Genomic DNA, 27,729 nt, shown 5'->3' on the forward strand with positions numbered 1-27,729 from the left:
CCCCCCCCCCCCCCCCCCCCCCCCCCCCCCCCCCCCCCCCCCCCCCCCCCCCCCCCCCCCCCCCCCCCCCCCCAACGGTGGTCTGAATGACGAGTGAGCCGGCCATGGGTGTCTTGGCTCTAATGGCATGAACATTTGGTCAGACTGTGACTCAAATCGAAGGGAGCCTCAATCCATACAAGTTGTCAACCTCTCAACATTGAAAATACTCGGGATTAGTAGAAGCTCGCTCTGCTAACTAGCTAAATGGCTCTGATGGTATGCTTGTCCGATTCAGACTATGTGAGATGATAGCGGAGCCGAGATTCTTTTTACGGCATACTGAGAGGGTTCCAGAGCCGTAGATACAAGGAGCTGGCTTAAATGGCAGTGCTCGTGAGGTGTATATGATCTATCTACCTTTAGGTGATCCCAGTATCCGTTTTAACCTTAAGATGAAGTTTTGCATTCTTAATTCGGCAACCGGGTACAGGCTGCTGTGAAGGGAGAACATGCGTATAAAAGAATGGTATTGTGTTTAAAAGCTATACACATTGAATGATCGTCTCGATCCTTTACTCTCTACCAAACAATAGAGACTGGCTGCAGTCTTCAATAACGCACCCTCTCTTTTTTTTTGGTGTGTTTCTTTTCTTTCAGTGACCCACCCAAAGCTTCCGTCAACTCACCAAAAAACAAAGGAATGGAAGCTAAGATAAAAAAGAAATGACTGCAACGACAGAAACAAACAAGCTCTTGGATAATTTGCCTCAAGAAAGAGCGGTCCTGTCATAGTGCACGTGTCTCAACGACCCTCTCGGCTCATTCTGTCTGGGAATGCCTCAAAATAATACCGTCTGGATGTGGTGCTAGGATTATGTCAGTGAGTAGATTCTCATTTGGTGTATGATACTGTAAGATGCGTACCTTTCTAGTCCTCATCAATGGCCGCCATGGCTTCCGCAAGAGCATCCGCGGAGCGTTTAAATTCATTGACGACATCGGCAGCTCGCTTGACCCTGATAGCTTCCGGGGAGGCATCTGCCATAGCCTCGGCGAGGGCATCAGCTGAACGTCTAACTTCTCCGGTGGCGTCGGCCGCTCGCTTAAGCATAGCACAGGGTTGGCCGGGAAGGTGACACCATTTCTGCAAGGTCCCAGCTTGCACAGTTGTCGCGGCAAGGGTGGCCAACACGAAGGTAATAAGCTTCATCTTGAAGAAAGATAGGTGAAAATAGATATAAAATCAAGGAAAATGAAGGGATGTTTGGTAGAGAGTATGCGTTCTTGTCCTAAAACACCGTGGGTCGATCGAATAAGCTGCAGAGTCAAGGACCATGGCCGATTATATACAAGTCGGACGCTGCCACTAGAAAACCACAACTCCATAATGCGCCTGGGTGATAACGCAGGCCTTATTCATGCGCACATTAGGGATGGTTGGATAGCCAGGGGAGAATGGGCGCCACCGGTCGTGAATAAGGGGGCGATTGAGAAATAGTGAAGGGAATTCATTCTCAATAAACGGCAATAAAGCTCGGATAGAGCCCATGTATAACAAGCAGCAGAGGGTGGAATAAGCGCTCTATGGACAAAGAGGATAGGGGCTTCCATCTCTGCAAGGCATAGATAGATGAATAAGGACCGTCACCAAGTCATCAGGGCATGGCGACTTGAAAGAAAGGGGACATCTCAAAGGACCATCAATAAGAGGTAGTCAGTCAATAGAGGCGGGTGAATAAGAGCCGTTGATTAATGTACCAGATAGGTTAGAGTTGGGCCTCGGAGCGATCGGGTCAGCGGATTGATAAGATGCGAGAGACGGAGTCTTGCCAATAAGGGTTTGCGATGAACTCGGCCGTCAAGATCATTCTCAAGTTTTCAACCGCACAGGTAGGTAGTTGCTAGGTAGCAGTTAGTTAGGCAGTGATTATGGATGATCAAATCCAAGATAAGATCGGGTCGGGATCACTGAGGCGATGGATGCCGAGAGGATCCGCCGCCTTTTCCGGTGTCTCGTGCATCGCTCTCTCTCTCTCGACCCCCGTTTCTTCCCATCCTCGTTTCTTTCTTCCCTGCCACTCCCTTCTCTCTTCCCCCCCCCAAGGATACCTGTATACCTATCTCCTCTCCCTCACCCGCCGAAAATGTTTTCTTTGAGGACCGCGCAGTCGGCGCAGGTAAGTCAATCTGGCAATTCCACCCTTCTGCATTCCTCCCTCCCGAACAAGTTTTCTGTTCCTTTGTCTTGGATCATGCACTGCACTTTACATCCCTCCGTCCGATATTACCGCCACGAGGTCAATCCCGACGCGCAAACAATCCCCCCCCCCCCCCTCCCCCCTTTTGTTTTTCCCGGTCGTCTCTTTTTTTGCGTTCAACCTCTTTTCTGTCCTTTTATTTTCCTTGATTTCTCATGAACCCCCCTCCCCTGTCCAGCCGATTTTGGGTTAGATCTAGGACGAAGAATTAACCCGGCGCTCAAAATTAGTCTTTTCTCCGCCGTGCGGCCGTGACGCCCTCGCTTGCTCGCTCTTCCATTCCGGTTCGATGTGCGTTTTACTCACCGTTCTACCTACCGTGATCACAAAGGATTCTGACTTCTTTCGTCTTGCCAATCCCCAGCTTTTGCTAGTGTCCAGTCGGATATTTTCAAGCCTACCAAGTATGGTGGTAAATACACCGTCACTCTCATTCCCGGTATGTGCGAACCTTCCTGCAAAGGTTGCCCATTGTGTCGCTGACATCTCTGCTTCTTCCCGTACGCAGGTGACGGAATTGGCGCCGAAGTCGCCGAGTCGGTCAAGACCATCTTCAAGGCCGACAATGTGCCCATTGAGTGGGAGCAGGTAGATGTTAGCGGTGTGGATACGGGTAATAAGCACTCGGAAGAGCTCTTCAAGGAATCCATCGCATCTCTCCGCCGCAACAAGCTGGGTCTCAAGGGAATTCTCTTTACCCCGGTTGAGCGCTCGGGTCACCAGTCGTTCAACGTTGCTCTTCGCCAGGAACTCGATATCTTTGCCTCGATCGTTCTTATCAAAAACATTCCGGGTTACCAAACACGCCACAAGGATGTGGATCTTTGCATCATCCGTGAGAACACCGAGGGTGAATACTCGGGTCTCGAGCACCAATCGGTGCAGGGAGTTGTTGAATCCCTGAAGATCATCACTCGTGCTAAGTCCGAGCGCATCGCCAAGTTTGCCTTTGGCTTCGCCCTTGCGAATAACCGAAAGAAGGTCACCTGTATCCACAAGGCCAACATTATGAAGCTCGCCGATGGCTTGTTCCGCAGCACTTTCCACAAAGTCGCCGAAAACTACCCGACCCTGGAGGTCAATGACATGATCGTTGATAACGCATCCATGCAGGCTGTCTCGCGGCCCCAGCAGTTCGACGTCATGGTCATGCCAAACCTTTACGGAGGCATTCTCTCTAACGTTGGTGCCGCTCTTGTTGGCGGACCCGGCCTGGTTCCCGGTTGCAACATGGGCCGGGATGTTGCCGTGTTCGAACCTGGCTGCCGTCACGTCGGCCTTGACATCAAAGGAAAGGACCAGGCCAACCCAAGTGCTATGATTCTCTCTGGATCTATGCTTTTGCGTCATCTCGGCTTGGATGACCACGCTAACAGAATCTCGAAGGCCGTGTACGACGTCATCGGCGAAGGGTAAGTGACCTCGTAATTTCTACATATTTGTGTCTGTGCTGACACGTACTGCCCTTTTAGCAAAACGAGGACCCGTGACATGGGTGGACAGGCGACTACGCACGAGTTCACCAGAGCCGTTCTGGACAAGATGGAGACTGCTTTGTAAACCATCAGTTTCTGCGCTCTTTACGTCCTGCTAGATTCTTTTAAGACGATGGGGCAAGGGGGTGTATACGGCAGCGCGATGCTTTGGCGGCCTGTGCTGACTGTTCCCATCCCGTCTTTGTATCATCTTCTACTAGAGCACCGGGGGGGCGTCTTGTTACACAATTACTACTGCCATAGACAACCATGAGGGAGGGGGTTAGGGATGTGTGTACAATTACATAGTATTGTTGGGAAATAAAATCCTATCCTTTTTTTGTAATCATCGCTCGGTTCTGTATGCTGTTCTGGCATTAGTTGCCATCATGGCAAGCCGCACGGGGGAAAAGATAATTCAAACAGGCTATCGATTGGGCTCTGAAGTACGTCTCTTGGAAATCCATGGGCACTGCCAGCCAGCGTGTTTTTCATAGAAAAAAGCAGTATTTTTCGCGCCCTTGACGTACCGAGCTAACGGTCCACAAAATTGAAGGCAAGCGAACTGGAACAACCAACAGAGTTAAGACTGCGGGCTGACAAAGTACCGAGGCCCGCAGACATTCATGTAGGTGGTTTAGGGTGTCCTCGCAGACAGGACTCGCAGTATATTGCTGGTCGCGCAAACGAGTTGGAATTCCTCGACGCAGACGATACCCCGTTTCAATGCAAGGTGATGTTTGCCGCGAAAAAAGTTGTGAAGGAACACATCGAGGGATTTGGTAGGCAAAGTCGGCCATTCCGTAAGACTGTATCAAAATGCAGGTCGCCGTTTCCTGCCAGTGTATTTGGAACTCGATTTCACGATCTTGCCTTTCTTTGCCATCTGCTCCTTCTTCCGCATAATCCAAGCTCGGTCCCCTTTCTTGGAAGATGGCGCCTTGCCGTTCGCAGCGGCCCTTCTCCTGGCATCCAGAACATTGACGCCGTCCATGTCATTCACGACACCTGTGATATCGCCCTGCAAGCCGCCTCCGCCAACTGTCAAAACAAGATACAATTTACTGTTCTTAGTTCCAGGGTCATCTTCCAGAATGCCGGCCCCAAAGCCAGCCCTAATAGCCGCGGCACTGATCATGCTTCGCTGCGCATCATTTTTCGGATAGAACTGACAGACTGCACGGCCTCCACGCCGGAGACTGGCATATAGGCCTTCAAAAAATCGACGTAGACGACCCTCAGGACTGACGTCGCTTGTTTCTGCGTTGCAGAGCCATTGAATGGCACTGATGCTAATGGCTGCGTCAAATGAACCAGGTCGGAACGGTACCCCTTGGCCGATATCGGCCAGGAACAAATCGCCTTCGACACCTCGTTGGAGAGCAACATCCAGCATGCTGGGAGAGATGTCCATGCCAACCCAAGTATGCGGCCCACCGTGCTCGGCAGGTACTTGAGAAAGGATCTCACCAGAAAGTCCGGAGCCGCAACCAAGGTCTAGGATGAGAGACGGGGATCGCAGGTCGAGAAGTTCGAGCGCCCGATTCGTCATATCAGCTTGGATATTCCGGATACGGGAGGAAGTAGTGTATTTCCGTGATTCATTATCATCGTAGAAGAGGTCCGGTGGTCTTGGTAGAATGGTCAGAGAGAAGAACGAAAAACAAAAGGAAAGAAAAAAAATTGGTGGTGAAGACAGAGGACTGAGAATTAAACTTACAAGATATCTTCAGGGCGTGACATGATGAATTCAACGAGCAATATGAGGGGAAATCCTCGAACCTTTTACTGGATTGTGAGGCAAAAATTTTGGCTTCTAACCACCTGAGAGTGAGGACGGCCGAAGATTCGGTAACTACGCCGTTAGTGCCTGAGGCAGAGATAATGCCGTCCTCCGCAGTTGCAGTCTGGCCATTCCGCCATTCATCCATCCATCTCTACATATTACCATGACCCTTAAGTGATAGAGGGCGCAACCCTTTTTCTTTTCGGATCTCACGCGCTCGCCCCTTGTTCATCTGTGGGATTCCTTTTACTTCACTTTTTTGTTCTTCTCGAGGTTTCTCTTTTGCCAACCTGACCCCGGCTGTTATACTGCTCTCGACAGCATGTGGATACTGCCTTTGGTTGGATACCTGGGGGTCATCGTAGGATTCTCCTTTCTGACCCTTGCCATAGGTAAGCGCCATAGCTATGAGATTTTTCTTAGGAAGCGGCTCTTTTCTCCGCAACAATGGCCATCAGCTTGAATACTGACACCCTCTCCAGCCTCGGGACTCTACTACTTGTCCGAGCTCGTAGAGGAACATACAGTCCTCGCCCGCCGACTATTGACTCGGTTGATATATAGCGTCATACTCATCCAAATCCTTCTGTCTGTTGTCGATCGATTCCCGCTCTCTTTGTCTCTCCTCAGCATCGGCTCCCACTTGGTCTATGCCAGCAACCTACGACGGTTCCCCATTGTCAAACTCTCGGACCCGCTCTTCGTTCTGTCCTGCGTTCTTGTCGGACTAAACCACTGGCTCTGGTTTCGCCATTTTTCCAAACCCCTCCCCTCGTCACGAGCTGGAACTAATTGGCGCAACCCATATCAGGTGGATGTGGACATGCCGACCTTCACTGAGGTCGCGTCTTACTTCGGACTCTGTGTTTGGCTGGTTCCCTTTTCGCTTTTCGTCAGTCTCAGTGCGGGAGAGAATATTTTGCCTAGCATGGGCTCCGAGTATGCTACGGGAGAGCATGTCTCGACTGCCGGGTTTGCTAACAATGCCCTTTCATCGGAAGGGAAGAGCAAGAACAAGGGAATGGCAAAGGCTTTGGTTGACGGCACTCGAGACTGGGTCCGGGAAAACGGCGAATTAATGGGTTTCTGGAGAGGAGACCACTCTAAACGATTCTGAAGCTTCTTGTCACATACCAGATAAGGCTGAAGGAACGTCACTAGAGGGTGTTGTCCTTTTGAATCATCTATTGTTATTATGTAAACATTATGTCAAATCCATCTATTCCAATAACTTGCCCCTAAAAAGAGTTGCGAGGGGTCAAGGGCAGTTACGACCACAGTAAGAACGGCATCGGCCTCTTTGAGGGTCTGCTAGTTTATAATTCATTGCAAAAAACAAACACGTTATCAGTTTAAAGAAAATCGACAGACGGGACTTCACTCGGGGCTTTAAAGCAACATCAAGATAAGAAATGGGTATATCAATCCTTCGAGGTTATTTATGGCATGCAACGTAGGAGAGCTGACAAAAGAGGACCGGCACGCATCTGTACAAAAAAACCATGGCAATAATGACTTGGAGCAGAATATCGATGAACTCATATCAAACACAGCGGTACAGAATTAACAACACATGGGGGAACAAAGGCATAATTCAAAATTAGGTTCGTAAAAGAGTTTGGCAAATTACCATTACTATCACTAGTCCCTAGACAACGAGTGTGGCCGGACTTTGAGCGTTCGTCATTTCATTTGCGTTAGAATCATCATCGACCTTGATCAGCCATAATGGGACCACGAGACAGAGTGATCGGAAGAAGAAAGAGGATAAGGAGAAGGATCAGAAGGAGAAGAAAAGGAGGACTCCGGGTATGACTTTCTGCACGAATACCATTCTTGAATGGCTGTTGAGTTGTCATAGAGCCATTAATTACTTAGGCCACATTTACTGTCAGCTGAGAACGGATTACAAAGACTAATGACACAGAAACTGACCTCGGTCGATTTAATAGGGTGGAGGAGAGCTGCTCTGATGGTTAAGTTCCATGAAGAGCATCGAGCTTTCTCTTCTTTTCGCCTTGGCAGATCGAGAAGTCTCGTTTGCCGGTGTTAACATAGACGGGGAATACATTTCGTCTTCATTGGCGAGGTCTGATTTGTGGTTAGAGTGTTCGTAGCTCGGCTGCATGGAAATGAAACCAGTGTCGTGATGCGTATTGAAATCCTCAAGAGGCTCTTCTTTACGGAAGGCTGTCTGGCCATAACCTGGCGTTGGAATGTCGGAGAACATCTGTCGGCGCGGCGAACGGACGTCTCCTGAGGAGATGGAGTGACTGGCATTAAGTTCCGCAGTGGCCGAACCGGAGCTTGGGGGATCCTCGAAGATATCTTCGAAGTTAGTGAGGAACATTGAAAAGACAGGCGCCGGAATGTTGAGCGTTGGAGCAAAAACGATGCCGACGTTCCTGACTGTCATTTTATTGACATCCGAGTTATTCACGATATTGATCAGGAATTGGACCAATGCCCGTAACAGGGTCAGGTTCGCTTTCGGGAGCCTGTGAACGAGCGAGTTGAATGCCACGAGCTTTTTCTGCTTCTCGTCGAGTTCTACCGCAGCAGATGTCAGCGCAAAGGATCTAGAGGAAGGAGGGTAGAGTATCCAGTCCTACCAAGCACGCGAAGGAATTCCAGATGAAGCTCGCGGGTGAGAACCGTTGTAGGGAGCTCCCGCAGATACTGCTTGAAAAGGGATGCAACGGCATGGACGTCGTAATACTGATCACCGGCCAAAAAATCAACATCGCCTTCAGTGTTGAACCGCTCTTTGAGGGCCTTAACAACAACATTTGAGCCGCTCAATCGAAATATTCCTTCTTCCGATGCCGCATCCTTGGCTTTGAGATACTCTATGCAACGATAGACGACAGCCGGTAGATTGACGGCCACGCCCTGTGGGGCACAGAATTGGACAGCTTCAGCTAGAGGGATTCCAAATACCGGCCTCACGAAATCTCTTTTATCTCCTAAACTGTGTCCATGAGGCTGCGGTGTTGGAAGATCGTGGACGGCGTGAAGTTGCGAAGCAAGGTCAATAGATGATCTGGTACGGAAGCTCCATATGCTTCGTTTTTTCTCTTTGGCACTATTGGCTGCCTTGTTTCCCCAGGCACCGGCATCCTGGATCACTGCACCATTAGTGGGACGGGAAATGAATCGCGATGAGAGTTGATTGGGGTCCGGTGAAGGGTTCGCCACCTGATTCACATCCCCAAAATCTGCTGAGCCCCCGGGAGCAAGCAGAGGGGATACAGGGCTCTGTTCAGAGGCTGGTCCAAAGATTGGAGGCTCGGCGGGAACCGCGTCGTCGTAGCTAAACCCCTGAACCGTATCGGGACTTTCTGCACCAGCCGTATCAAGGCCCCTGTTCCCTTTCCTGCTTCCATTGGATGTGATATTAGGTGTGGTAGCAGAGTTGCTAACTGGTTGCTTGCTGATAATTGGCGTTTGCTCCTTTGAAGATCCGGGATTGGAACTTTCACTTTCCGATTGACTCTCGACGTATTCCAGGAGCGCCTCGACCCAAGTATCTCTGTCTTCGTCGCTCTCAGCGCACAAAACATGCCTGACGAGCGCAGAAGAGTCCTTCTTTTTGGGCTCCAGGACAAGAAAGGCATGACGATACTGATTGTCAACATCTTCCTCCGCTCGCGAAGGGGAGCTGTTTTGTCCATTTGCGTTCATTGATTGCTTTCCGATTTGGGCATTATAGATTTTGATAGTACCGAGGTGAGGACCACCTGGTGATTCAAAATACTTAAGCTCAGGACCATGGAGAACAAAATACCGTGCCTTCCAGCCGCCAAAGTTTTTGCCTCGTTTGGTCAAATAACCCTCTTTCCTGGGCTTCCCATCCGGACCACGCAGCATTTCGGAGCCGGCTTGTTGCTTGCCCTTCAGGAGGCTAGTTTCGTCATCCCGAGGTTCAATGGCGTCAGTGGTGAGAAATTGGCACAAAGCCAACGCTGCATTCTCATCCATGGGCGAATCGAGAAGAGCCTCGAAGTAAGAATTTAAAGCAGCACGCCGTGAGTCCACCTTGGCGGGGGAATGCCCGTTGAAAATGGAGCGATCGGGCAGCCTCGCACCAAAAGCCGAAAGCTGCTTGACTTGTTGGTCGAGCTGTGGGAGGGCTGCAATAACTTTTTCGACTCGCCAGAGCTCCGCATTGTCCGCGCGTGAGAAAACACCCAGGGTAAAAACAGGCTCCTCTTCGGAGGGTTTAGACATGTTGTAGCTGTTTCTCGAGGGTCGCAGCCGCGATGACGACACTTTTACCTGAACCAAAGGAAGGGCATTGGGGGACAGCAGAAGGTTCGGATAGTCTTCTGAGACCAGACCCTGATATATCTCTTGAGTTTTAAAGGCTGGCGACCTAGGGCTGTCAATTCGAACTGCGGCATCGATAGAGGGTACAGCACCTTTCCCGGAGTCAGAAGAAAGCGATGCGGGAACCGGCGAGGCGAAAGGGTTGTTATATTGAGCAGCTCGAGGGGACAGAGCCAAGCCAGAGACATTACCCCCGGATGATATGGGCATGGTGGCCAAAGGACCGGGCATCCTCGGTAACGGTGAGCCGAGAGGACGATCCTCCGGCCTGGGACTCATTGGTAGGCCAGGGCTTTTGACAGCCATCATGGCCGCATGAGAGCCCGGTGGTGACATATGGGCCACATGAGAATTCATCTCAAGCTGTTCCAATCGTGGTGCAGTTCGCGGCGAGTATTGGTGGGAGTCTACCATTCTTGCATCGACTGAATTACCAGTTGGGGTTTCAAGTGCGGATGTAGCCTGGGCTTTTTCTTTCCCCGCGGGAAATTCGAATGTGCCTTGTTCGCTTTGCACGGCCGTCTCGCGCTCACGATCATCGTCGTCCCTCGTTTTCCTTCGCCCCCGCTCGAACGACTGCTCGTCAACCGCCAATATATCCTCGTATTCAGATTCGGAGTCGGAAACATCCGGGCGGTCCACCAAACGGTGTTCTGGTAGACCAAGGTTCAATGGCGCCGGGGGCGGCTTTCGGACCGGGTGAGAGAGCCTCTGCTGTGATCCTTCGCCGGGTACTGAGTCCTTGGCAGTGTTGGGGCTTTCCAGACTTGGACTCGCGGTCGACAACTCTTGTCGCGAGAACACTAGCGACGGAGGTGTCTGCGACTCTCCGTTCTGATCCGCCAAGCTGCGAGACTCAACGAAGTCGGGTTGAGGTGATTGCTTCGCTATGGTATGGTGCAGATCCGTGGAGGGAATTTTTGAACCAGAGTCAGTTCCTCCCGTTAGAGCATAGTAATTCGATGCCTGTGACTGCCCGGCACCTCCCTGAATACCAGGCCCTTCTCTGCCTTTGGTGGATCTATCATGTTTTGTTTGTGCCTCCACCGATGGCACGGGTGGCGCTGAGTTCTGCAGGTCCTTAACCTTTTTCTTGTAACGTTCCTTATCTTTCAACGCACGGTCCAGGTCTTTGTTGAGTCCGAGAATAAGGGTGCGTTGCTTGTCAACCAGCCTCCAAAGCTGAGAATTTTGAGAAGCCGCATGGTGCTTCTCTTTCAAAAGATGTTTGATCACCGCCTCGGCAGATCCGGCAGTAGTTATTAGGTTTCCAATGTCTGTTTGACTTAACGCGCTTACATCGAACGAAGACTTATGGGATTGGGAAGCGGACGAGAGAGATGAGATGGCGGAATCAATCGAAGAAGTCCGAGGCATTATGCGCTGGCCCGGTCGCTCGCCTGGCGTCGATCGTTGGGAGTTCAGGGGTGAAATCGGGGAGGACGTCGTTGACAGGGTCGAGTCCGGGGTGCGTGAGGCGAGGCGCGCCTTGTTCTCGGCCGTCCGTCCGTTCATATCTCTATCATGCTGGTTAGGTCCATGTAACGGCCCCTTGGATGTGGTAGAGGAGATTTGGCGAGTACCAGATAGGGTAGCCGGGGATACAGCATGGGCTGTTTGTTTGGCTGAGAAAGGTCGGCTCTCGGCGTGAGAAAAAAGAGCGGAGGGGGGGAGGAAGGGAGGGGGAGGAAAAGAGCACCTTAGCGACGGCGCGCTCTTTGAGGAGAACGAGGCTGACCTCCGAGGGGGGGAAGAAGTTGGGAGGTTCGTATGAAGAAGGGGGAGGGGAAGGGAAGAACGAGACGGGGTTGCGGGGAGGGGGAGAGAGTCGCCGGGCGCAGCCCCCGAGTCGGAAGTCTGCGAGCCAAATCCAAAGCCAAGGGGCGCTGGGGGAAAGACAGGATGGTAATGAACAGAAGTCCCAGAGTTAACTGTGGATGTTGAAAGGACCATCACGTTGTCGCTAAAGATAAGATGGAACATGGTCTGTTCAGGAGCCACTGGCACAGCTCCATAATAATAAATAACAGCAGCAGCAGCCCGAAGAAATCAATCAATCAGCATTGAAAAGGACGCGGGTCCAAAAGTATGGACCGGCGCTAAATTCGACTGGCGCCAACCGCCCCCAGTTCTGTTCCAATTCCCAATTACCCCGGGCATCTGCAGAGTGCATTATACTATGTAGACATCCTGTTTCGTCATGAGAGATGAGATATATCATGCACATACACTAGCTTCGAGTACCCTAAGAATCCGCAACTATACAGAACACCTCCCTCTACCCTTTTAACACCGATGTGCCGCCCAAGGAAAACCAACCATTTGAAAAAAAAAAAGAAAAAAAAAAGAAAAGAAAAGAAAGGGGAGAAACAGGCGTCAGGTATATCAGCACCGGCTCTGTATCGCGACATAATGTACAGTACAGGTTCATGCTATGTTGCCAGCCATTCCCATGAAAATAGCCTGGGCCGCTAGCTGAAGAGACCAGAAACCAACTTTCTTGAACCGTCGCTTGCGTGCCTGGTCATCGACTACGTCTCGCGCAAATGCATCGTATACCTTTAAAAAGGGTCAGTCTTGTACCGAAGAAAAGGGGAAGGCAAGCCCAACTTACCGCCGCCGAAAGGTCATCCATCAAACCACTGTCAAAGGTGGTCCAGCTGCCATCGAAATCGCCAAGGCGCTTGACGAGGCGACAGTTGACGGGAATGAAAGTTCGCCGTGAATTGATGTACGCGACCATGGGGCGTATTAAGGCATTATTGATATAGGAAAGATCTCGTGTAAAAAGAGGCACAACCGCTCTAACGTTGTTCAAATGGAGCCGGAGGTCGGTGATCAAGAACCGTCTCTGATCGCTGGTCACGGTTTCGCCAGTCTGATCTGCGCTATGGGAGACCGAGTCGTCATACCGGTTGGACGTCACGGTGGCTTCCAGTCGATCGTATAGATCGGTCATTACCTTGGTTAGGCTTTCATCATTTTCGGCCGGGAACATGATGTCGGCAACAATATCGACTGTTCCTTCATGAATCCAGGAAAAGGGACCCTGTACCCCACGATTCAGATGGTCGATATTCAACCCGTCGATGCGAACCCTGCTATGTTTCTTCCAAGGATTTGGCTTGCCATCCCGGTCATCCTGGCCACCCAATCGGGCGCCCGTAAAACCGTGGGTTTGGCGAGGATGAATTGTGAACAAGGAATTGTCAAATGACCCGGACATCATATTAGCAGACATAAAATCATAGAAGAGCCACTGCTTTCTCAGCTGCGGGAGATCGCAGGAAAATATGCTAACGGAGAATGGTCTAAAATTGTCCGGCTGGTAAACCGAGACCAGGACATCATTCATCTTGAATGAATCGATCTCAAAGTCGCCAGGGTTGTGCTCATGCCGGTAGGATTTTGGGTCCAAGTCGACATTTGGCCAGTAGACATGCCTACGGTCCACCACACCCCGTAGCCCCTTCACTTCGACATCACGAAGAAGTCCTTTACCATTGAACCATTTCGTGAACGACAGGGTGACGTTGACGGTTTCGATCGACAAGTCGAACTGTGTGTAGTTCATATCTTCTTCTTCAGACAACGGTCGCTGTTCCGATACGTCGGAGCTAGGTTGTTCGTTGAGAGCCGCAGCTGCGGCCACAGCAGCAGCAGTCTTCGAGGAGCCTTTACTCACATGACCAGCACCCTGACCTGGCCGTCTGGAGACGAAAACGTTCTTGAAAGTGATGACACCGTCTCCCCACCGGGGTACAATTGCAGATTCAAACACTACCTTCACACCGGAGGATCTCGTCAGGTAATTTCCTACCCAACCGGCAAGGGTTTCTATCGGTCATCAGTAAAGTGCCCAGGCACAATTCAGCAGCGGAATTTGGGAACGTACCCTGAGCCATGACGGTGTTGATCGCAAGAATCAGCAAAGAGAAAAATGTCGTGGTCCCTAAGACAATCCATAGCACATGACCCAACAGCACCCACGAAAAAAGGGCCGTTATCTCGTCGAGATTGAAGGGTCGGACGCTCCGAATTGAGAACCACTTAAAACGTACTTTGAGCCTCGACCAGAAACCAGTGGCTGCGGCCAGGAGTTCCTCCTTTGTAGGTCGATGCAGCTGTGACATGTGAGGTAAACGGTCCATCAAATGTCGATTCGACGTGCCCCCTCGAGCCTGCTCATTAATGGCCTGCTTGGGCACTGAGCCATGCGACCGGACATCATTTTCACTGTTTTCTGGTATGTAGGACTCGCCGCCGTCAGGGCTTATAGAATCCTTCTGTGTTTTTGGTTTCGAATCATCCTTGGTGTGCAGTTCCCGCTTCGAGACAGTCTGCGCAAGTCCGCGAAAAAATTTTCGATCAAATTGATAGCTTCGGTGCGCAATTATTTTTTCCGGAGAGATCGCACAGGTTGTTCCCGTTTCTACCGCCGTCGAATTCGGAGAGAATCCAAGCACAAAAAAGCCTCCGGAAGCAAACCGCCTGGTGATTTGAGTCGTTCGCCGTGGTGGTATTGACGATATCCTTCGAAACTGTTGTTTGAGCAGAAAACTATGAACATAATTATTCAAATTCGCCGCGTCCGAGAAAAAAAGAGTACGACTTGTCTGTTGTCCCAGTCCAAAAAAAGGGCTTGTTGTTGCCCAAAAGTTGGAGTATAGCCTGCGTCCGAAATTGCCAGACATTATTGCCGTCACATACTGGATAACTGACAGTACATGAAGAGAAGGAAGTAGCAAGGGAGGGGAAGGTCGCTGTGATATTGATCAGAGAATGGGCTGATAAACGTCAAGGACAGAAGTTTAGACCAAGTTCCGATGTTCTTGGCGGCTAAGCTCTTGAACAAATTTCAATGAAATCATCCCGCGAGTAGTTTGTCCTGTTTGTCTCCCAGCTCCATACAGTACTATCGAGACTAGAGAGGGACAAATAGTCGAAACACTCCCCTCAAAAAAAAAAAAAAAAAAAAAAAAAAAAGATCCGTGTTACTTGATTTAGAACTCTGTGACATGTATTACGATTCCACTTCTGTGCAGGTAGGTACTCTGTTGCTCACGGCTGGCACAGGACGTTGATGCGATACGCTACTAGTGTTGCTATATGTATGCAGTTACATTCATCGGCTACAACAGGCTGGACTCACCAGATAGGACATTTTCACATGATATTTAAGGCAAGCGGACAGATCGAACTCATCGATGATATTGTTTCTTGGCCGACTACCGGGGAACAAAAAGGACGTGAAGAAAGAAACGGAGACAGGACATGATCAGGTCTAAAGCAAGCCCCCACCCCTAGTCCTTTTTCAATGGCGTGTAAACCTCCTCTATGCCCTGACTTGTGATAATAATCGTTTGGAGGCCATCTCCAACCTCGATATGCCTCTCCACCGCGCTGGTGAATGCATCTCGCACCAACTGTTCGGCCGTTTCTCTTGGTAGTGGCTCCGGCTTCCTTGCTTCGAGGGCATGTCCCGCTCCACTTCCAGGGATGTACTGGTTCTTGAAGTTGACCTGGTTATCCAAGAAGGGCATGATCAAGCTCGCTGCTGAGCCTGCCGCCCTGCATTGCTCTCTTTCGTAGGAACCGACGGGATCGTAGCTGTATAAGGCACCTTTGCCCTCCTCGTCAAGGCCGGCTAGAATAGCAGTCACGTAGTAGGGGAAGAATCGTTTCTGGTAAAGAATGGTCGACAAGCGCTGAGCACATGCCCCGACAGACATGGGCTTTCCGTGTTGGTACTTATACATCTTTACTACTGCATCCAGTCGTTCTTTGAGAGCTTGACCGTCTGCAGCGAAGCCCACAACCGAGAGGATGATATGAGCACCATCACCGGTCTCATCGTCACCACCGATCTTGAAAACCTTGGGAACGTAGCGAGAGTTGATGTTGTACCCTGCAACCGAACGGGTATCACCGGCGAGAATGGCGAAATCGGCGCCCGTGATGCCTAGAGTGGAACCACCATTATCCGTGTATCTTTAAGACAAATCAGCACCATGGAAATAGACCAGTCATTCCCAGAACTTCAATACGCACGGGTAAAAAGAATGCTGCTTGTTGCCTGCGGCAGCTGTATGGGGTTGAGAGAAGGAGTATCCAATCGCTCCGTTGTGAGGTTGGTGGCCCATTAATGACATCTTGTCCCTCGATAGCGTTTGGCAAAATAGATATCTAACGATGAATGTAGGACAGATGTTCGTTCAGGGAGAAGTAGAATGCGGGTTTGCGGGCGGGCAATGAAGACAATGTTCTGTGTAATTGAGTTAGTTGCGTTAATGGAGCTATTGCAGTCTGACGCGGACCTTCAGCTGCCTGGTGCTTACATAATCTGGAAGCTTCCACCTTCCGCCTTTTGAGACTGGGGCAGCTCGCCAGAGGTTGTAGCTCTTTGGAGATATCCAATTCTTCGAATCCGATCTTCCTGATCATATCTTCTAATCGATTTGCTAGTGAATTTATCAATTAACGCGCAAGCGAACCTCTCACAGCAGGTCGGGTCAATATCATCATTCATTCACAATCATGCTGGGTCTCGGAGCATACGATAGTAGCAGCGAAGACGAGATTGATGAGAAGCGCACTTCCTCACCAAAGGTACAGTGCGATGCTTAGAAACCTTAGTATGAGAATATGAGCTAATTTCCAAATTCTCTTTTCGCGTTTCCCAGCGTGAGTTAGAACACGATTCCGGCGCAACTAAGCCCGTCCCAGATACCGGTAGAGTATACCAGGCTGTATGGAGTCGGCGTATATCTGACCATCGATTTCAGCGCAAGTAACGCCAGATGTACCCCAGCCGGTATCATCTACGGAGTCAAATCCCCCAGGGCCAGTTCTCGGACCGTCCCATCAGGAGGCTCAACCTTCGAACCCCCGTTCTACACATGGGCAGGCGTCTCCATATTCAGCATCGCGCAACTTGGTCCATGATTTAACACTTCCTCCGGTACCAAGTCTAGATATCCCACCATCACCCCCTGGATCTCCCAATCCAACCGCGAACGCTAAATTCGCCCATTTTCTGGCATTGAAGAAGCAAGAGGTCCACTTTAATGAAAAGTTGGCCAGCTCAAGTTCACTCAAGAATCCAAGTCTACTGAAAAAGCTGATGGAGCATGCGGGCCTCGGCGAGGAGATGCAATATCACACTGCACTGTCCCGTGAATTATGGGACATGGATGGTCTTCCGGACTGGGGGTTCAAGGAAGAGCTGTTGAAGGCGCAGAAGGACATGCGCAACAACCTGGAAGAGCAAAGGGTTCAAGGCCAGAGAGATACGATTGACTTCGTGGCAGCGACCGCTTCGAATACCAAGAAACGATCAAGACCACACCCGTGAAAAATCATAAAGAGAAAGAAAAAGCGCCTGGTAATGTTCTTGCTCTTATATTAGTATGCCCTTTAGACTTGATAGCAGGATACATCGGAAAAATCACTTTAGCAAGGGCTGCAAGGCTATCGTACATAGAAAGGGAGTTCTCGCTAAGCGCGAAATGCACGCATTGATGATTAGCTCTCGTAGGCGCGGTGTCCGGGCCGCTAGTGGGCAATAGCGGGTGACTAACGTAACCAGAGCTCCGTCAGCTCTCACTGCCTAACTAGCAATACGTACCGTGCCTACTTTACACTGAACTGCCGTCGTTCCATTCTACTTCCACACTCTCCAAAGACTTGCTGCCATCGAGAACTTCACTTGTCTTTGGTGTCTTCGCATATTCCATACCCCACAGTCTATTCAGCATCTTACACCACACCTTGAACCGCAACTACCGTCATGAATCACTTTCCTGAAGTTTGGGGTCGAGTAAGATGAGCACCACGTCTATATACACCACGCCTCACTAACTCTCTGTCATAAGCCCAGGGATGATGTCTATGGCCCCTATAACCATTCGTACCTACAAACAACCGGCCCCAAAGCCCATACTCAGTCGCCTGCCGTGACCGGAACGTCAGTGATCGCAGTCAAATTTAATGGCGGCGTTGCGATTGCTGCTGATAACTTGGGTGCGCCCCTCAGACCCAATGCTCCTGCTTACAAGACTAATGTACTCTGTGTCCCTGATAGCTTCATACGGCTCTCTTGCCCGATTTTCCGATGTGAAACGTCTCCGGACGTTTGGCGATTCGGCCGTCGTTGGATTCAGTGGTGATGTGTCCGACATGCAGTACATTGACCGTCTCCTGGAATCAATCGACATCAGGGAGAATTATTCAACCCATGGCAATATGCTCAACGCCAAGAACCTCCACACTTACTTGTCCAAGGTGCTTTATAAGCGCCGCTCCGAGTTCAACCCGCTTTGGAACCACATCCTTGTGGCCGGATTCGATGGAGACAAGAAGCCGTTTCTCAGCTCGGCTGACTTGCTTGGAACTACCTTCTCAGCGCCGCACCTTGCCACCGGGTTTGGTGCTCATCTCGCTGTTCCGATCCTTCGTCGACTGTTCCCGGAAGAGAGGCCCACCGAAGAGATCAGCAAGGACGAGGCAGTGACCGCGCTGAGGGATTGCCTAAAGGTCCTCTGGTACCGAGATGCTCGGAGTATCGACAAGTATTCCCTCGCAGTGATTACGGGTGATGGTATTGAGATGCAGGAAGACCAGAAGATCGAAGAGCAGAGCTGGGCATTCGCAGAAGGCATCAAGGGATACGGAGCTCAGGTCAACTAGGTATCAATATTTTGTGTCTAGCGACAAGAATTTTATTAACAAGAGACAAATTACGTGCATGTTTGCTAGCATTGTGCTACCTCAAATTTATAGGACCAGCTCTTTCGTGAAGGGGGAGTAAAAAAGAGTGTCGTGACTTTGCAATGTCACCATGTCACCTGTATTTTCGTCAAGCCATGTAGCAGCGCTATTGATTACTCAGAGCTTTGGGGTGATATTGTCGAAGACCACCTGGTTTGAGCACGATCCCACTCGCTCGAGGGAAACTTCCACACGATCCCCGTCTTTGAGCCAAAGTGCCGGTTTTCGGCCCATACCCACACCTTGCGGGCTTCACCACAACCGTCAGTTTCGTTTCCAGAAAAAAAAAAAAAAAAAAAAAAAAAATTGAATAAAATTTAACATTGAAACGAGGGTAAGGACCAACTCACGTTCCGGTAAAAATCAGATCACCTGGCAACAGGGTGGTGCCCTGCGACAAGAACGAAACCGTCTTTGCCACACCAAAGATCATATCCTTGGTTGACGAAGATTGGACCGTGTGGCCATTGAGCTTCGTCGAGATATGCAAAGCATTCGGATCACGGATCAAGCTGGAAGACACAATGCCGGGACCGAAAGGTGCCCAGCCATCGAAGCCCTTCCCTAATGCCCACTGCCCTCCACCACGTTTGATCTGCCAGTCTCGGTGGGAAACATCATTGCCGACGGCGTACCCAAGCACATAGTCCAGTGCTTGATCCTCGGGGACGTCTCTGGCTTCCTTGCCGATCACAATCACCAGCTCGCATTCATAGTCCAGACCCTCGCCTTCTTGTGCCATGAGAGGGACGGGGATGTCGTCGGTCGGGCCTGAGATGGCCGTCACCGGCTTGTAGAAGAGTACAGGGTACTTGGGCGTGGGCAGGTTGGATTCTCTTGCATGTTGCTCGTAATTCAACCCCAAACAGCGAACAGTCCCAATATCGCCTCTCGCCAACGGGGCCAAGAGCAGTTTGACATCGGCGATCTGTTCTGTTACGCGATGCTGACCAAAGACGTCGCCTTGGACCACCCGGGCTTTAGTTACGCCGGTCAGGTCGGAAGCACCGGGGGGCAGGATGGCATCTCCGTAGTAAACATTGCCATCCCGAGCCAGAAAACGGATGAGACGCTGAGATGAGTGGAAGGAAGGAAGTTAGTTGTGATGTTGATCCAGTTGCTGGGCGATTGGAGTATCTATATACGGGCATCATGTCTAAAGTAAGAATGACATACCGAGAATTCCGGCATGTTTTCTCTTTAAATTGAGCAACAGAAGAGTACTTATGTTCAATTGATTGATCGGAATTGAGGAGAGATGAGCGAACCTACTTATCTACTGATGATGTGCGGAGTAACTACAGTAGACCTACGGAGTAGTCGCCTACTTGGGGGTCTCGGCCGGGAAAGCGTCGCCGCCTTTTCCTTTTCCCCGCAAAACCCGGCGACGGCCGGAGATCATCTCTCGAACTTCTCCAAACCACCCCCCTTCGAGGTAGACGGACTGATGGCGCGATTGTCGGGTCTCCAGAGAGAGGTGCTCTCCCTCTACCGAAAATGTCTCAGAGAGGTCCAGAAGAAGCCGGCGGTAAGTGGTTCCTCCCCCGCCTCGGCCACCTCGCACGCAGAGCATCTGGCTCACGAGCTAAACTCCCATTCCCAGGAGACCAGAGGTAACTTCAAAACATATGCCAGGTAATACCATCTATCTCCCTAGACTGTCCCGACGCTACCTACTAAATAATGGCAATTGGCTGCAGGGCGGAATTCCGCAAGCATCTGTCCGTGAACAAAAAGGACTTCAATGCGATAGAATATCTGCTACGGAAGGGACATCGTCAGGTTGAGATGTATTCGTCTCCCGGAATCCGGAACATCCAGTAACTGCATAGGTGCAAGGCGAGGGAAAAGACTGGAAGGTTCGCGCATCTTCCGGCGGCGAGTCCTCGCCGCGGGATTATCTAAGCGCGTCTCCGTCATCGCATCGAAGCTCCCAGATCCGTCGCGCAGCGTCCGCCCGCGACGAGGACCTGCCAGCGCATTCGATTGCTTACGGAGCTGTACTACACCATGGCAGTGCCATCGGCTTCTAGAATAGAACGTTGTCTGTATAAAAAGAATGATTCTGTTCCTTGATAGAGCTTTCTTCCCATCATCTCCAAGTCGCAGTCCCAATAACAACATCGGCCTTCCACTTGTTCGTCCTCATCTATACACCTTCTCCTAGAGTCCTCAACCTCTGTCATGGCTTTCTACCCTTGCTCTTCTAGTGGCTTCGCGCCCTTGTTCCACCTGCTCGATGATTACGATGTGCATCGTCCCAGAAGCCCCAAGTGCCGAGTGAGGCCCGTCCGCTCGTTCAGTCCTCGTTTCGACGTCTACGAGCAGGATGGCAGCTATCACCTGGACGGCGAACTGCCGGGCGTTGATCAGAATAACGTCGATATCGAATTCACCGACCCCCACACCCTAGTCATCAAGGGTCGAGTCGAACGTCAGTACAATAATGACACCGCGTCCGACGCCAACGAAGGCGGCGATGAGCCCGCCGATGACACCTCCTCCAGCAAGTCCCTTCAGCCCACGGTTGAAGACGAAGACGAACTGAACTCCTCGCCGACTCCTGAATCCTCGGTATCCACTGCCCACCTGGCTACCGCACCATGCAAGTCCAGCCCCCCCTACAAATACTGGGCGTCGGAGCGCTCCCTTGGTCAATATCACCGAACGTTCTCATTCCCAACCCGAGTGGATCAAGAAGCAGTTAGGGCAAGCTTGAGAAACGGAATTCTCTCGGTCATTGTACCCAAGGAGGCCGCTCCTAAGTTGAAGAAGATCCGGATCGAGTAGACGAAGAAGAATCATTTTGAACGTGTCTACTTGTCCCTAGGTTCTGCAGGGATCTAAGGCTGGCCTTCAATTTAATTTTTCTGGCGCACGTGTAGGGTACGGTTTCCGCATCAGTTGGCTATCTTTTCTTTCTTTTCTGCTTTTGTTCTCTACTTTCCCTCATACGGTCAGCATGTACGAATAGCTATGCCATTAGTATTAATGAATCTTGAAAGCTCTCACTTCATTGACCCTCTTCAAACGGCGGTAGATGCCTGCTGCTTAGACTTGATCATCTTAGTATGTAGCCCACAGAGTAAGCAAGATAGCAATTATATATCCATATGAATACTTCCCATGCCCGTCATGTTCCTGTAGTATGTGTGCGCACATGCGCTAAAAAAAAGCAGAAACTGAAATTGACTAGAAGTAAATAGCATTTGCCGGGCTTCACACTCGCGCCTCCGGCGTATACGGGGAATGAATGGCCATAACAAGGGACATGTCTTTGACTCGAGAGTACTTTTTGGCGCAAAACATCTAGCTGCGCATCGACTGTTTTCATATGATGGAAGGAAATATAACAAACGAAAATAAATGAGATATTCAACGATAGAAAATGGAAACACATCGAGTCATCGAAATGGGTATATCCATAGTTGCACCAAAACCCGCCTGAGCAACTATTGTGTCACCCCAACGCCAAGACAAATGATATAACGAGAGAATGAGAAGTCACAGATTCACAAGAAGAAAGGAAAGAAAGGAAAAGGAGGGAGGAAGAAAGAAAGAAAGGAAAAGGTCAGGCAAGGGAGGCATAAGCCATATACTATATATAGTGCTCAAATGATCAGTGAAAAACAGACGGAGAAGCGGCTGCATAAATGTTTGGACGCTTTTGCTGTTTGGACAACCTGCGACGTTGGTATTCAACACTCCGGCACCTCGGCCTCCCCCGGGGAGTGTCAACATAGCGTTCACTCTTGACTGATTGCGAGGTGCTTAGGGTTGCCATCGCAGGGTGCTTCTCAGCAGCCGCATCCGGGCATCGAATCTTGCTTGTCCGGCTGTAGAACCGTGGATGTTCGAGGCCACTTTCTTGTCCGGATCGGTTCTCGGATTCCGCTCTGGGAGTTCCAGTCATGGTAGGGTCCACGTAACCTGACTCGTTGGAAGCCTGAGGTCTCGTTTGAGAATTTCTCTCCCAACCGTGATCGAGATCAGACTCGACCTTATCACCCAAAGATTGTTGACCCGGCATTGCAACCAGCGCATCCAATCTGGCAGTACTTTGGCATTTCAACGATGCTGTCATTTCCGCAAAAGCGGATTCTTGACTGCGCAGATGGGCGCAGTATCGAGGAAGAGATTCCATTCGGGTTGAGGGCGGTGGACCTGTGTAGGATAGGCTCCTTACACGTCTATTCGATGGCTTTAGGGGCGGCTCGTGGCACATAGATGTTGACCAAACCCCGGGTTCAAATTTGCAATCCATCTTAGAATCCCGAAGCCGTGGGAGGAGGTACGCAGGACACGTGTTTCCGAACCCGAATAATTCCCCTATGTCTTGTCCACTAGCATCTCCTGCGTTCCCTCCAAAAGTAAACCTGCGATATCTGAGTGCCTGCCGTTGTGTAAAGGACTGGGAGTCAAACGATGATCCGGCGCGACTGGCTCGCAGGGACCGAACCGACGCTGTGGAACTGTAGCCGCTGTCGACCTTTTTATGTGATACTGACTGCCTCGTCTCCAACAGTGACCCGTGAATGGCCTTACCAAAGCGAGAAGGCAAGGGGCTTTGATGGTCAGAAGCAGGAGCTCCCTTGTCTTCGGGCTCTTTCTCGCCGAATGGAGAAAGCGTGGTTGTCGGTGACATTTCGTAGGAAAGGGGACTTGCTGGTGGCTCGTCGCAACTTCTATTGGGAGAAAATGGCTGAGTATGCAACGCATAACTTGGAGGAGCATTATTGCGCCGAGTAGTTAGACATTGCCGACCGAGCGAGGATCGATGGTCTGTTCGTCCAGCACCGTCATCGTGATGGTTAACGAATCCAGCATTATTGACGCCCCAAATCATACCGGGGTGGCCGTCTCCAGGAGTATTGGTGTTGTCAGGAACAGGTGCCGCACCTTTCGAGTTTTGGCGCTCGCCTAGAGTATCGCTTGGTCTTGTGTGATGCGTTTCGTCAGAACGGGCCTCTGGAGTGCGACTACGAGGTCCATTCAGCCGGGTCCGGTCGCTGGGGCATGGAGACGTGGAGGCGTTCACTACGCGCAATGACCCTAGCTTGAGAGCCCCCAAATGCGTGTACTCAAAATCGTTTGGCGTTGGCGGTCGTAGTTGGGAGAGTGAAAGTTGACGTCTCCAGTCGGTATCTTGCAACCGCGACGACGGTCGCTGCAGTGGACGCGAGGTCTCATTTACGGTAGTAGATGTGGTCGCTGGTTCTTGTTTGATTGGCGAGGGGCATCGCCGTGCAGCATCTTTCGTTGATCGCCTGGTAGCAATCCCGGGCCTCGTTAAGAGGGAACGTCGGCGGATCAAGGAAAACCCCTGGCTGTCAACGAGGAAATGGGTGTTGGAGGAAGTTGCTTCTTCGATACTGCTCGCGTTCACCGTACTCTTCGCTCTTCGTGGCGGCGATTGAACCGAGTAGGATCTTCTTGGTTGGATTGACGACGACGGCCCGCGTGAATGAGGCTCATTCAGTACCAGCGCAGGTTGGAAGGCAGGTTGCCGTGGAGGCTGAAACGAGGCTCGTCGTGATAGCGTGCCGGAGGTACTGAGACTGGCAGTCGGCGAAGATTGGACGCGGCAATCGTTTGGCTCTTTGGCACCGGAGTTGCTCCGCTTTGTCTTATTAGTTGACATCCATGGCGGGTCAGACTGCAGCGAGGCAGAAGCGGACGAGTGCGATCTTCGCCCCTTGGGCTCCGAATCCGAAGAAGCAATTGGGATGGAAGCCCCAGTCCACGGGTTTTGCCAAGAGGATGTTATCGGAGAGCTAGGACTAAGAGGTTGTCGAGGCGAATTGGCCGAGAGCGAAGCAGGTTTGCTGTTAGCAGGCGGTTTCGAGAGCCGGTTTGAGCGGCGGCGCTTGTCTCTACTTTGAATAGAGAAGAAGCTTCCCATGACTTGGAGGCAAAGTTGAAGCCCAAGCACAGAGACAGATCTTAAGGCCAACACAGGCCGCTCATGGACGTTTACCCAATAACGTCAAACTCAAATGGCATCTGATGTCGAGTACCGTCTTTGTGACCCGGACAAGACAAGTAAAGATATCAAGCCGAGGAAAACCGATCCCCTCCCCCAAACAGCTGTGACGCACAAGAAGAAGAAAGGAAGAAAGGAAGAAAGGAAGGAAGGAAGGAAGGCAGAATGAACGGCAATTAGGAGGAAGTCAAGGACAGCGAATTCAGATATCACCCGCAGGAACAGATCGAGACGGAATGCAAGAGATAGCTCCGAGAAAGAAGAGCGACAAGCGACGGTGGCAGCGGCGGATACCCAAATGCCATAAAAGACAGGATCAAGCTCAGGGGCGCATGGGGAAGCGCAACGGAAAACCCCAACTACATAAGAGAAGTGGGGAGAAGAGGAGGTAGGAACAGAGGGCGAGACAACCCAAGGCTGTGGCGGAGGATGCGACAGACACCGCAGTGACGAATGCGTATACGGGACGGAATTGGCACGAGCAGGAAGGCGATGGGGGGAGACCGACTGCGGTCGGGGGGCGAAGAAAGTTAAGATGGAAACCCGATTGACAAGGCCATTGTGGTATATGTGCCATGTAAAACAGCCATCCGGGTGGATATCCACGACATCAAGGCCGAATGCGGACAGATCGAGCGTTACATAGTTTATGCAGGTTGAGACGCCCAAGAAGGAAATGAACAAACAAGAAAATAGAGAAGGAAAAAGAAACGACTACCTAGCTAGATTGAGATGAAATGGAGAGAGCGCGGGAGATCAGTGGGCGAATTCGAAAAAGAAAAAGGAAGGATGAGAGGATGAGAGGACGAAAGGAAGAAAGGAAGACAGGAAGAAAAGGAAGGTAGGTAAGTGAGTGGTGTTGGTTGGAGATGAAACAGGTGGATGTGTAGGTATAGTAGTAGTACTGTAGTAGGTAGGTAAGTCTAGTAAGTATGGTACAGTCCCGCCATGCGGCTTGACCGGATCGGGACACGGATTGGCAGCGCCACGGGCGATCTAGTCCGGAAGAGCCCTAGCGGATGAACTAGTGAGTATTAGTACGGTACCTTACTTCAATGAATTGACGACCATCGATCTATAACCTGTACTCTCTAGGTATGTAGTGTAGTAACTAGGTCAGGTAGGTAGATACTACTAGAGTCTATGTCCTAGAGGATAGGTCACGTAGATCGGGACGGAATCTAGTTACCTAGGATGTACGGAGTACCTACCTACTTTACCTTACTCCGACAAGCTGCAAACGATCCCCAATCCGAGAACGGCTTAGTCGGAGTGGGCCCGAATCGGTGTGCAGCTGGCGGAGTCAGCGTCAATCGTCATGAATGCAACGTCCTGTCGGTCAGGTCAGTCTGGCTGTGTTTTACACCGCGTCTTCGCCCCCAGTCGCATGGCTGCCCCGTTCCTCCTCGCCTTTCCCTCCCTCTCGCCAGAGGACTTCCAACACGCCTGTCGCGCCTTTCTGGCCCGTGTTCACGCGGTGGGCACCTCAACCGTAGGCTGGTCGTCCATTCGGCTGACACACCCGGTATATCTTGCCCTCTCTCTTCTCCGTCATGACGTACGAGCAATCGACGGCCGGTAACCCCGTGAACTTGGTCTTCCCCTCCGTTCTAATTTGTCTATGCTCAGCCAGTTGGTCCGGTTCTCAAGATCTCGCGGAACATTGACCATGCCGGGATGCGTCAATGCGACACCGCAAGCCCCGTAGATCCCGAGGACACGCAACTGGAGGCTACCGAGGACGATCTTGTTCGTGACTTGTATCTCATTTCATTGCACACTCGGACTGTCTTCTGATAATTATCCCGCAGGAGGCCATCGTTCGCCCGTCCGACTCCAGCGCCGCTCTACAGGTAGATTATGAGATTCTCCTTTCTCCCACGTACCAAGTACCCGTTCTATACTTTATGCTGCGGCGGGGCAACCAGCCCGGTCCGATGGAGATAGACGCAGTCTACCATTACCTCGTAGCGGACCAGTACAGAGAGGAGCTTCAAGCAGTCGGTGTCATGGGCGGTATTAGTCTTGGTGTAGGTGCAGCGGACAACCGCACCCACCCCCCAGAATCCCTTCTCCCGTGTGCAAGCGCTCATATTTCCGTAGTACCACCCACAGTCCAATACCCCCATTTTTTTCGTCCATCCATGCAACACGCCAGATGCGATGAGACAGATCGCGGGGCATCAGAACGTTACGCCCGAGGCATATCTCATTATCTGGTTTGGGTTGATAGGCAATCACCTTGGTCTCCATTTGCCAAGTGAGCTCTTGAAGGATAGAGAGCAATGAGCAAGCACAAATCCCTAGACATAGCATTGAGTGACTTGAAGCAGACCATCTTAGGGAGTGGCCCCACTCCTTCCTCCAATTCTCTCCCACCCCTTTCCCGGGTTTACGTCGGCTCGGTGATCATAGTTCCCCATGATGAAGACAGTCTAGTCTTCATCCGATGAGGCTTCCATCGGGACATCGCTGTCCTCATCCATCGGCGCTTCTCCCCCATCGCTCTCCTCCTCGCGAGGCCGTTTGACTCCTTGCGTTGCCTGGGGTTCGCCGTTGACCTCCCCGGTAGGTTTCGGCGGTAGCGCCGCTGACCCGGGAGGTCCGCTGAAGATCGACTTCTGGAGATCGGAGGAGGTGGCTCCGGATTGCGCTCCAGATGGTGCCAGACTGTATGTCCCGCGAAGCCTGGCAATCACATCCGAAGTGCCCTTCGCATAAACAATTTTCTATAACTCCGGAATCAGTGGATAATCGCGATAAATTTGGGGCCAACGTGTGGAGCTTACCATCTGTTTGCCAAAAAATTCGAACCCCTGAAGCGCACGCATTGCTTGCGTACTGGCCTGGACATCCTTGAACACGATATGAGCCTGCCCGCGCATCTTCTTGGTCTTCATGGCCACCACATCTAGAACGGTCCCGTAGGTGGAAAAGAGGGTATAGAGTGAGAGGCGTAGGTCATATTTGTGTAGCTTGTCTGGAAGATTGGTACAGTATAGCCTAGAAATCAATCAGAATCTCCGATACTGGGCATTTTTCTTTTTCTGGCCGAAGGAAGGAAAACTGACGTTTGATTCGGGACGCCGGAGGGAGCAGGTTTACCCTGACGCGCCGTGAGAGTGGCAGTTGAGGACATTGCTTCTG

At 51.1% G+C, this 27,729-nt stretch overlaps 14 protein-coding genes across 14 annotated transcripts; 7 read left to right on the forward strand and 7 right to left on the reverse strand.

The window, feature by feature from the left end:
* Positions 1 to 910: 910 nt before the first annotated feature.
* On the reverse strand, positions 911 to 1,192 carry KD926_009930 (mating alpha-pheromone PpgA; the record flags this gene model as incomplete). Its single annotated transcript, XM_053102426.1, has 1 exon — positions 911 to 1,192. One exon carries the CDS (start codon positions 1,190 to 1,192, stop codon positions 911 to 913), a length of 282 nt encoding a protein of 93 aa, XP_052954043.1.
* A 934-nt stretch (positions 1,193 to 2,126) lies between these two features.
* Positions 2,127 to 3,800, forward strand: KD926_009931 (isocitrate dehydrogenase (NAD(+)) IDH1; the record flags this gene model as incomplete). Its single annotated transcript, XM_053102427.1, has 4 exons — positions 2,127 to 2,159; positions 2,622 to 2,679; positions 2,749 to 3,652; positions 3,713 to 3,800. The coding sequence occupies 4 exons, from the start codon at positions 2,127 to 2,129 to the stop codon at positions 3,798 to 3,800; spliced, it is 1,083 nt and encodes a 360-aa protein (XP_052954044.1).
* Positions 3,801 to 4,529: 729 nt separating this feature from the next.
* KD926_009932 (18S rRNA methyltransferase BUD23) lies at positions 4,530 to 5,458 on the reverse strand (the record flags this gene model as incomplete). The annotated part of the gene is made up of 2 exons (XM_053102429.1): positions 4,530 to 5,346; positions 5,436 to 5,458. 2 exons carry the CDS (start codon positions 5,456 to 5,458, stop codon positions 4,530 to 4,532), a joined length of 840 nt encoding a protein of 279 aa, XP_052954045.1.
* Positions 5,459 to 5,823: 365 nt separating this feature from the next.
* Positions 5,824 to 6,618, forward strand: KD926_009933 (uncharacterized protein; the record flags this gene model as incomplete). Its single annotated transcript, XM_053102430.1, has 2 exons — positions 5,824 to 5,893; positions 5,984 to 6,618. The coding sequence occupies 2 exons, from the start codon at positions 5,824 to 5,826 to the stop codon at positions 6,616 to 6,618; spliced, it is 705 nt and encodes a 234-aa protein (XP_052954046.1).
* Positions 6,619 to 7,446: 828 nt separating this feature from the next.
* Positions 7,447 to 11,813, reverse strand: KD926_009934 (GTPase-activating protein BEM3; the record flags this gene model as incomplete). The annotated part of the gene is made up of 2 exons (XM_053102431.1): positions 7,447 to 8,051; positions 8,114 to 11,813. 2 exons carry the CDS (start codon positions 11,811 to 11,813, stop codon positions 7,447 to 7,449), a joined length of 4,305 nt encoding a protein of 1,434 aa, XP_052954047.1.
* Positions 11,814 to 12,257: 444 nt separating this feature from the next.
* On the reverse strand, positions 12,258 to 15,973 carry KD926_009935 (putative mitochondrion biogenesis protein; the record flags this gene model as incomplete). The annotated part of the gene is made up of 5 exons (XM_053102432.1): positions 12,258 to 12,389; positions 12,445 to 13,667; positions 13,726 to 14,170; positions 15,212 to 15,821; positions 15,882 to 15,973. The coding sequence occupies 5 exons, from the start codon at positions 15,971 to 15,973 to the stop codon at positions 12,258 to 12,260; spliced, it is 2,502 nt and encodes an 833-aa protein (XP_052954048.1).
* Positions 15,974 to 16,367: 394 nt separating this feature from the next.
* Positions 16,368 to 17,184, forward strand: KD926_009936 (HCNGP domain-containing protein; the record flags this gene model as incomplete). Its single annotated transcript, XM_053102433.1, has 3 exons — positions 16,368 to 16,439; positions 16,514 to 16,579; positions 16,642 to 17,184. The coding sequence occupies 3 exons, from the start codon at positions 16,368 to 16,370 to the stop codon at positions 17,182 to 17,184; spliced, it is 681 nt and encodes a 226-aa protein (XP_052954049.1).
* Positions 17,185 to 17,619: 435 nt separating this feature from the next.
* On the forward strand, positions 17,620 to 18,518 carry pre4 (proteasome core particle subunit beta 7; the record flags this gene model as incomplete). Its single annotated transcript, XM_053102434.1, has 3 exons — positions 17,620 to 17,649; positions 17,705 to 17,852; positions 17,914 to 18,518. The coding sequence occupies 3 exons, from the start codon at positions 17,620 to 17,622 to the stop codon at positions 18,516 to 18,518; spliced, it is 783 nt and encodes a 260-aa protein (XP_052954050.1).
* A 198-nt stretch (positions 18,519 to 18,716) lies between these two features.
* Positions 18,717 to 19,790, reverse strand: KD926_009938 (fumarylacetoacetate hydrolase family protein; the record flags this gene model as incomplete). Its single annotated transcript, XM_053102435.1, has 3 exons — positions 18,717 to 18,849; positions 18,950 to 19,671; positions 19,776 to 19,790. The coding sequence occupies 3 exons, from the start codon at positions 19,788 to 19,790 to the stop codon at positions 18,717 to 18,719; spliced, it is 870 nt and encodes a 289-aa protein (XP_052954051.1).
* Positions 19,791 to 19,884: 94 nt separating this feature from the next.
* KD926_009939 (succinate dehydrogenase assembly factor 1) lies at positions 19,885 to 20,632 on the forward strand (the record flags this gene model as incomplete). The annotated part of the gene is made up of 3 exons (XM_053102436.1): positions 19,885 to 20,234; positions 20,300 to 20,381; positions 20,432 to 20,632. 3 exons carry the CDS (start codon positions 19,885 to 19,887, stop codon positions 20,630 to 20,632), a joined length of 633 nt encoding a protein of 210 aa, XP_052954052.1.
* Positions 20,633 to 20,783: 151 nt separating this feature from the next.
* Positions 20,784 to 21,389, forward strand: KD926_009940 (Hsp20/alpha crystallin family protein; the record flags this gene model as incomplete). Its single annotated transcript, XM_053102437.1, has 1 exon — positions 20,784 to 21,389. One exon carries the CDS (start codon positions 20,784 to 20,786, stop codon positions 21,387 to 21,389), a length of 606 nt encoding a protein of 201 aa, XP_052954053.1.
* An 829-nt stretch (positions 21,390 to 22,218) lies between these two features.
* KD926_009941 (uncharacterized protein) lies at positions 22,219 to 24,501 on the reverse strand (the record flags this gene model as incomplete). Its single annotated transcript, XM_053102438.1, has 1 exon — positions 22,219 to 24,501. One exon carries the CDS (start codon positions 24,499 to 24,501, stop codon positions 22,219 to 22,221), a length of 2,283 nt encoding a protein of 760 aa, XP_052954054.1.
* Positions 24,502 to 25,969: 1,468 nt separating this feature from the next.
* KD926_009942 (ATG3/ATG10 family protein) lies at positions 25,970 to 26,871 on the forward strand (the record flags this gene model as incomplete). The annotated part of the gene is made up of 4 exons (XM_053102440.1): positions 25,970 to 26,140; positions 26,212 to 26,331; positions 26,394 to 26,612; positions 26,686 to 26,871. The coding sequence occupies 4 exons, from the start codon at positions 25,970 to 25,972 to the stop codon at positions 26,869 to 26,871; spliced, it is 696 nt and encodes a 231-aa protein (XP_052954055.1).
* A 146-nt stretch (positions 26,872 to 27,017) lies between these two features.
* On the reverse strand, positions 27,018 to 27,721 carry KD926_009943 (U2 snRNP complex subunit MSL1; the record flags this gene model as incomplete). The annotated part of the gene is made up of 3 exons (XM_053102441.1): positions 27,018 to 27,311; positions 27,372 to 27,585; positions 27,654 to 27,721. The coding sequence occupies 3 exons, from the start codon at positions 27,719 to 27,721 to the stop codon at positions 27,018 to 27,020; spliced, it is 576 nt and encodes a 191-aa protein (XP_052954056.1).
* Between the last annotated feature and the right edge of the window lie 8 nt (positions 27,722 to 27,729).

This window comes from Aspergillus affinis, assembly GCF_023601865.1.
Source record: "Aspergillus affinis strain CMG 70 chromosome Unknown NODE_74_length_177179_cov_84_810866, whole genome shotgun sequence".
Lineage (NCBI taxonomy): Eukaryota > Fungi > Ascomycota > Eurotiomycetes > Eurotiales > Aspergillaceae > Aspergillus > Aspergillus affinis.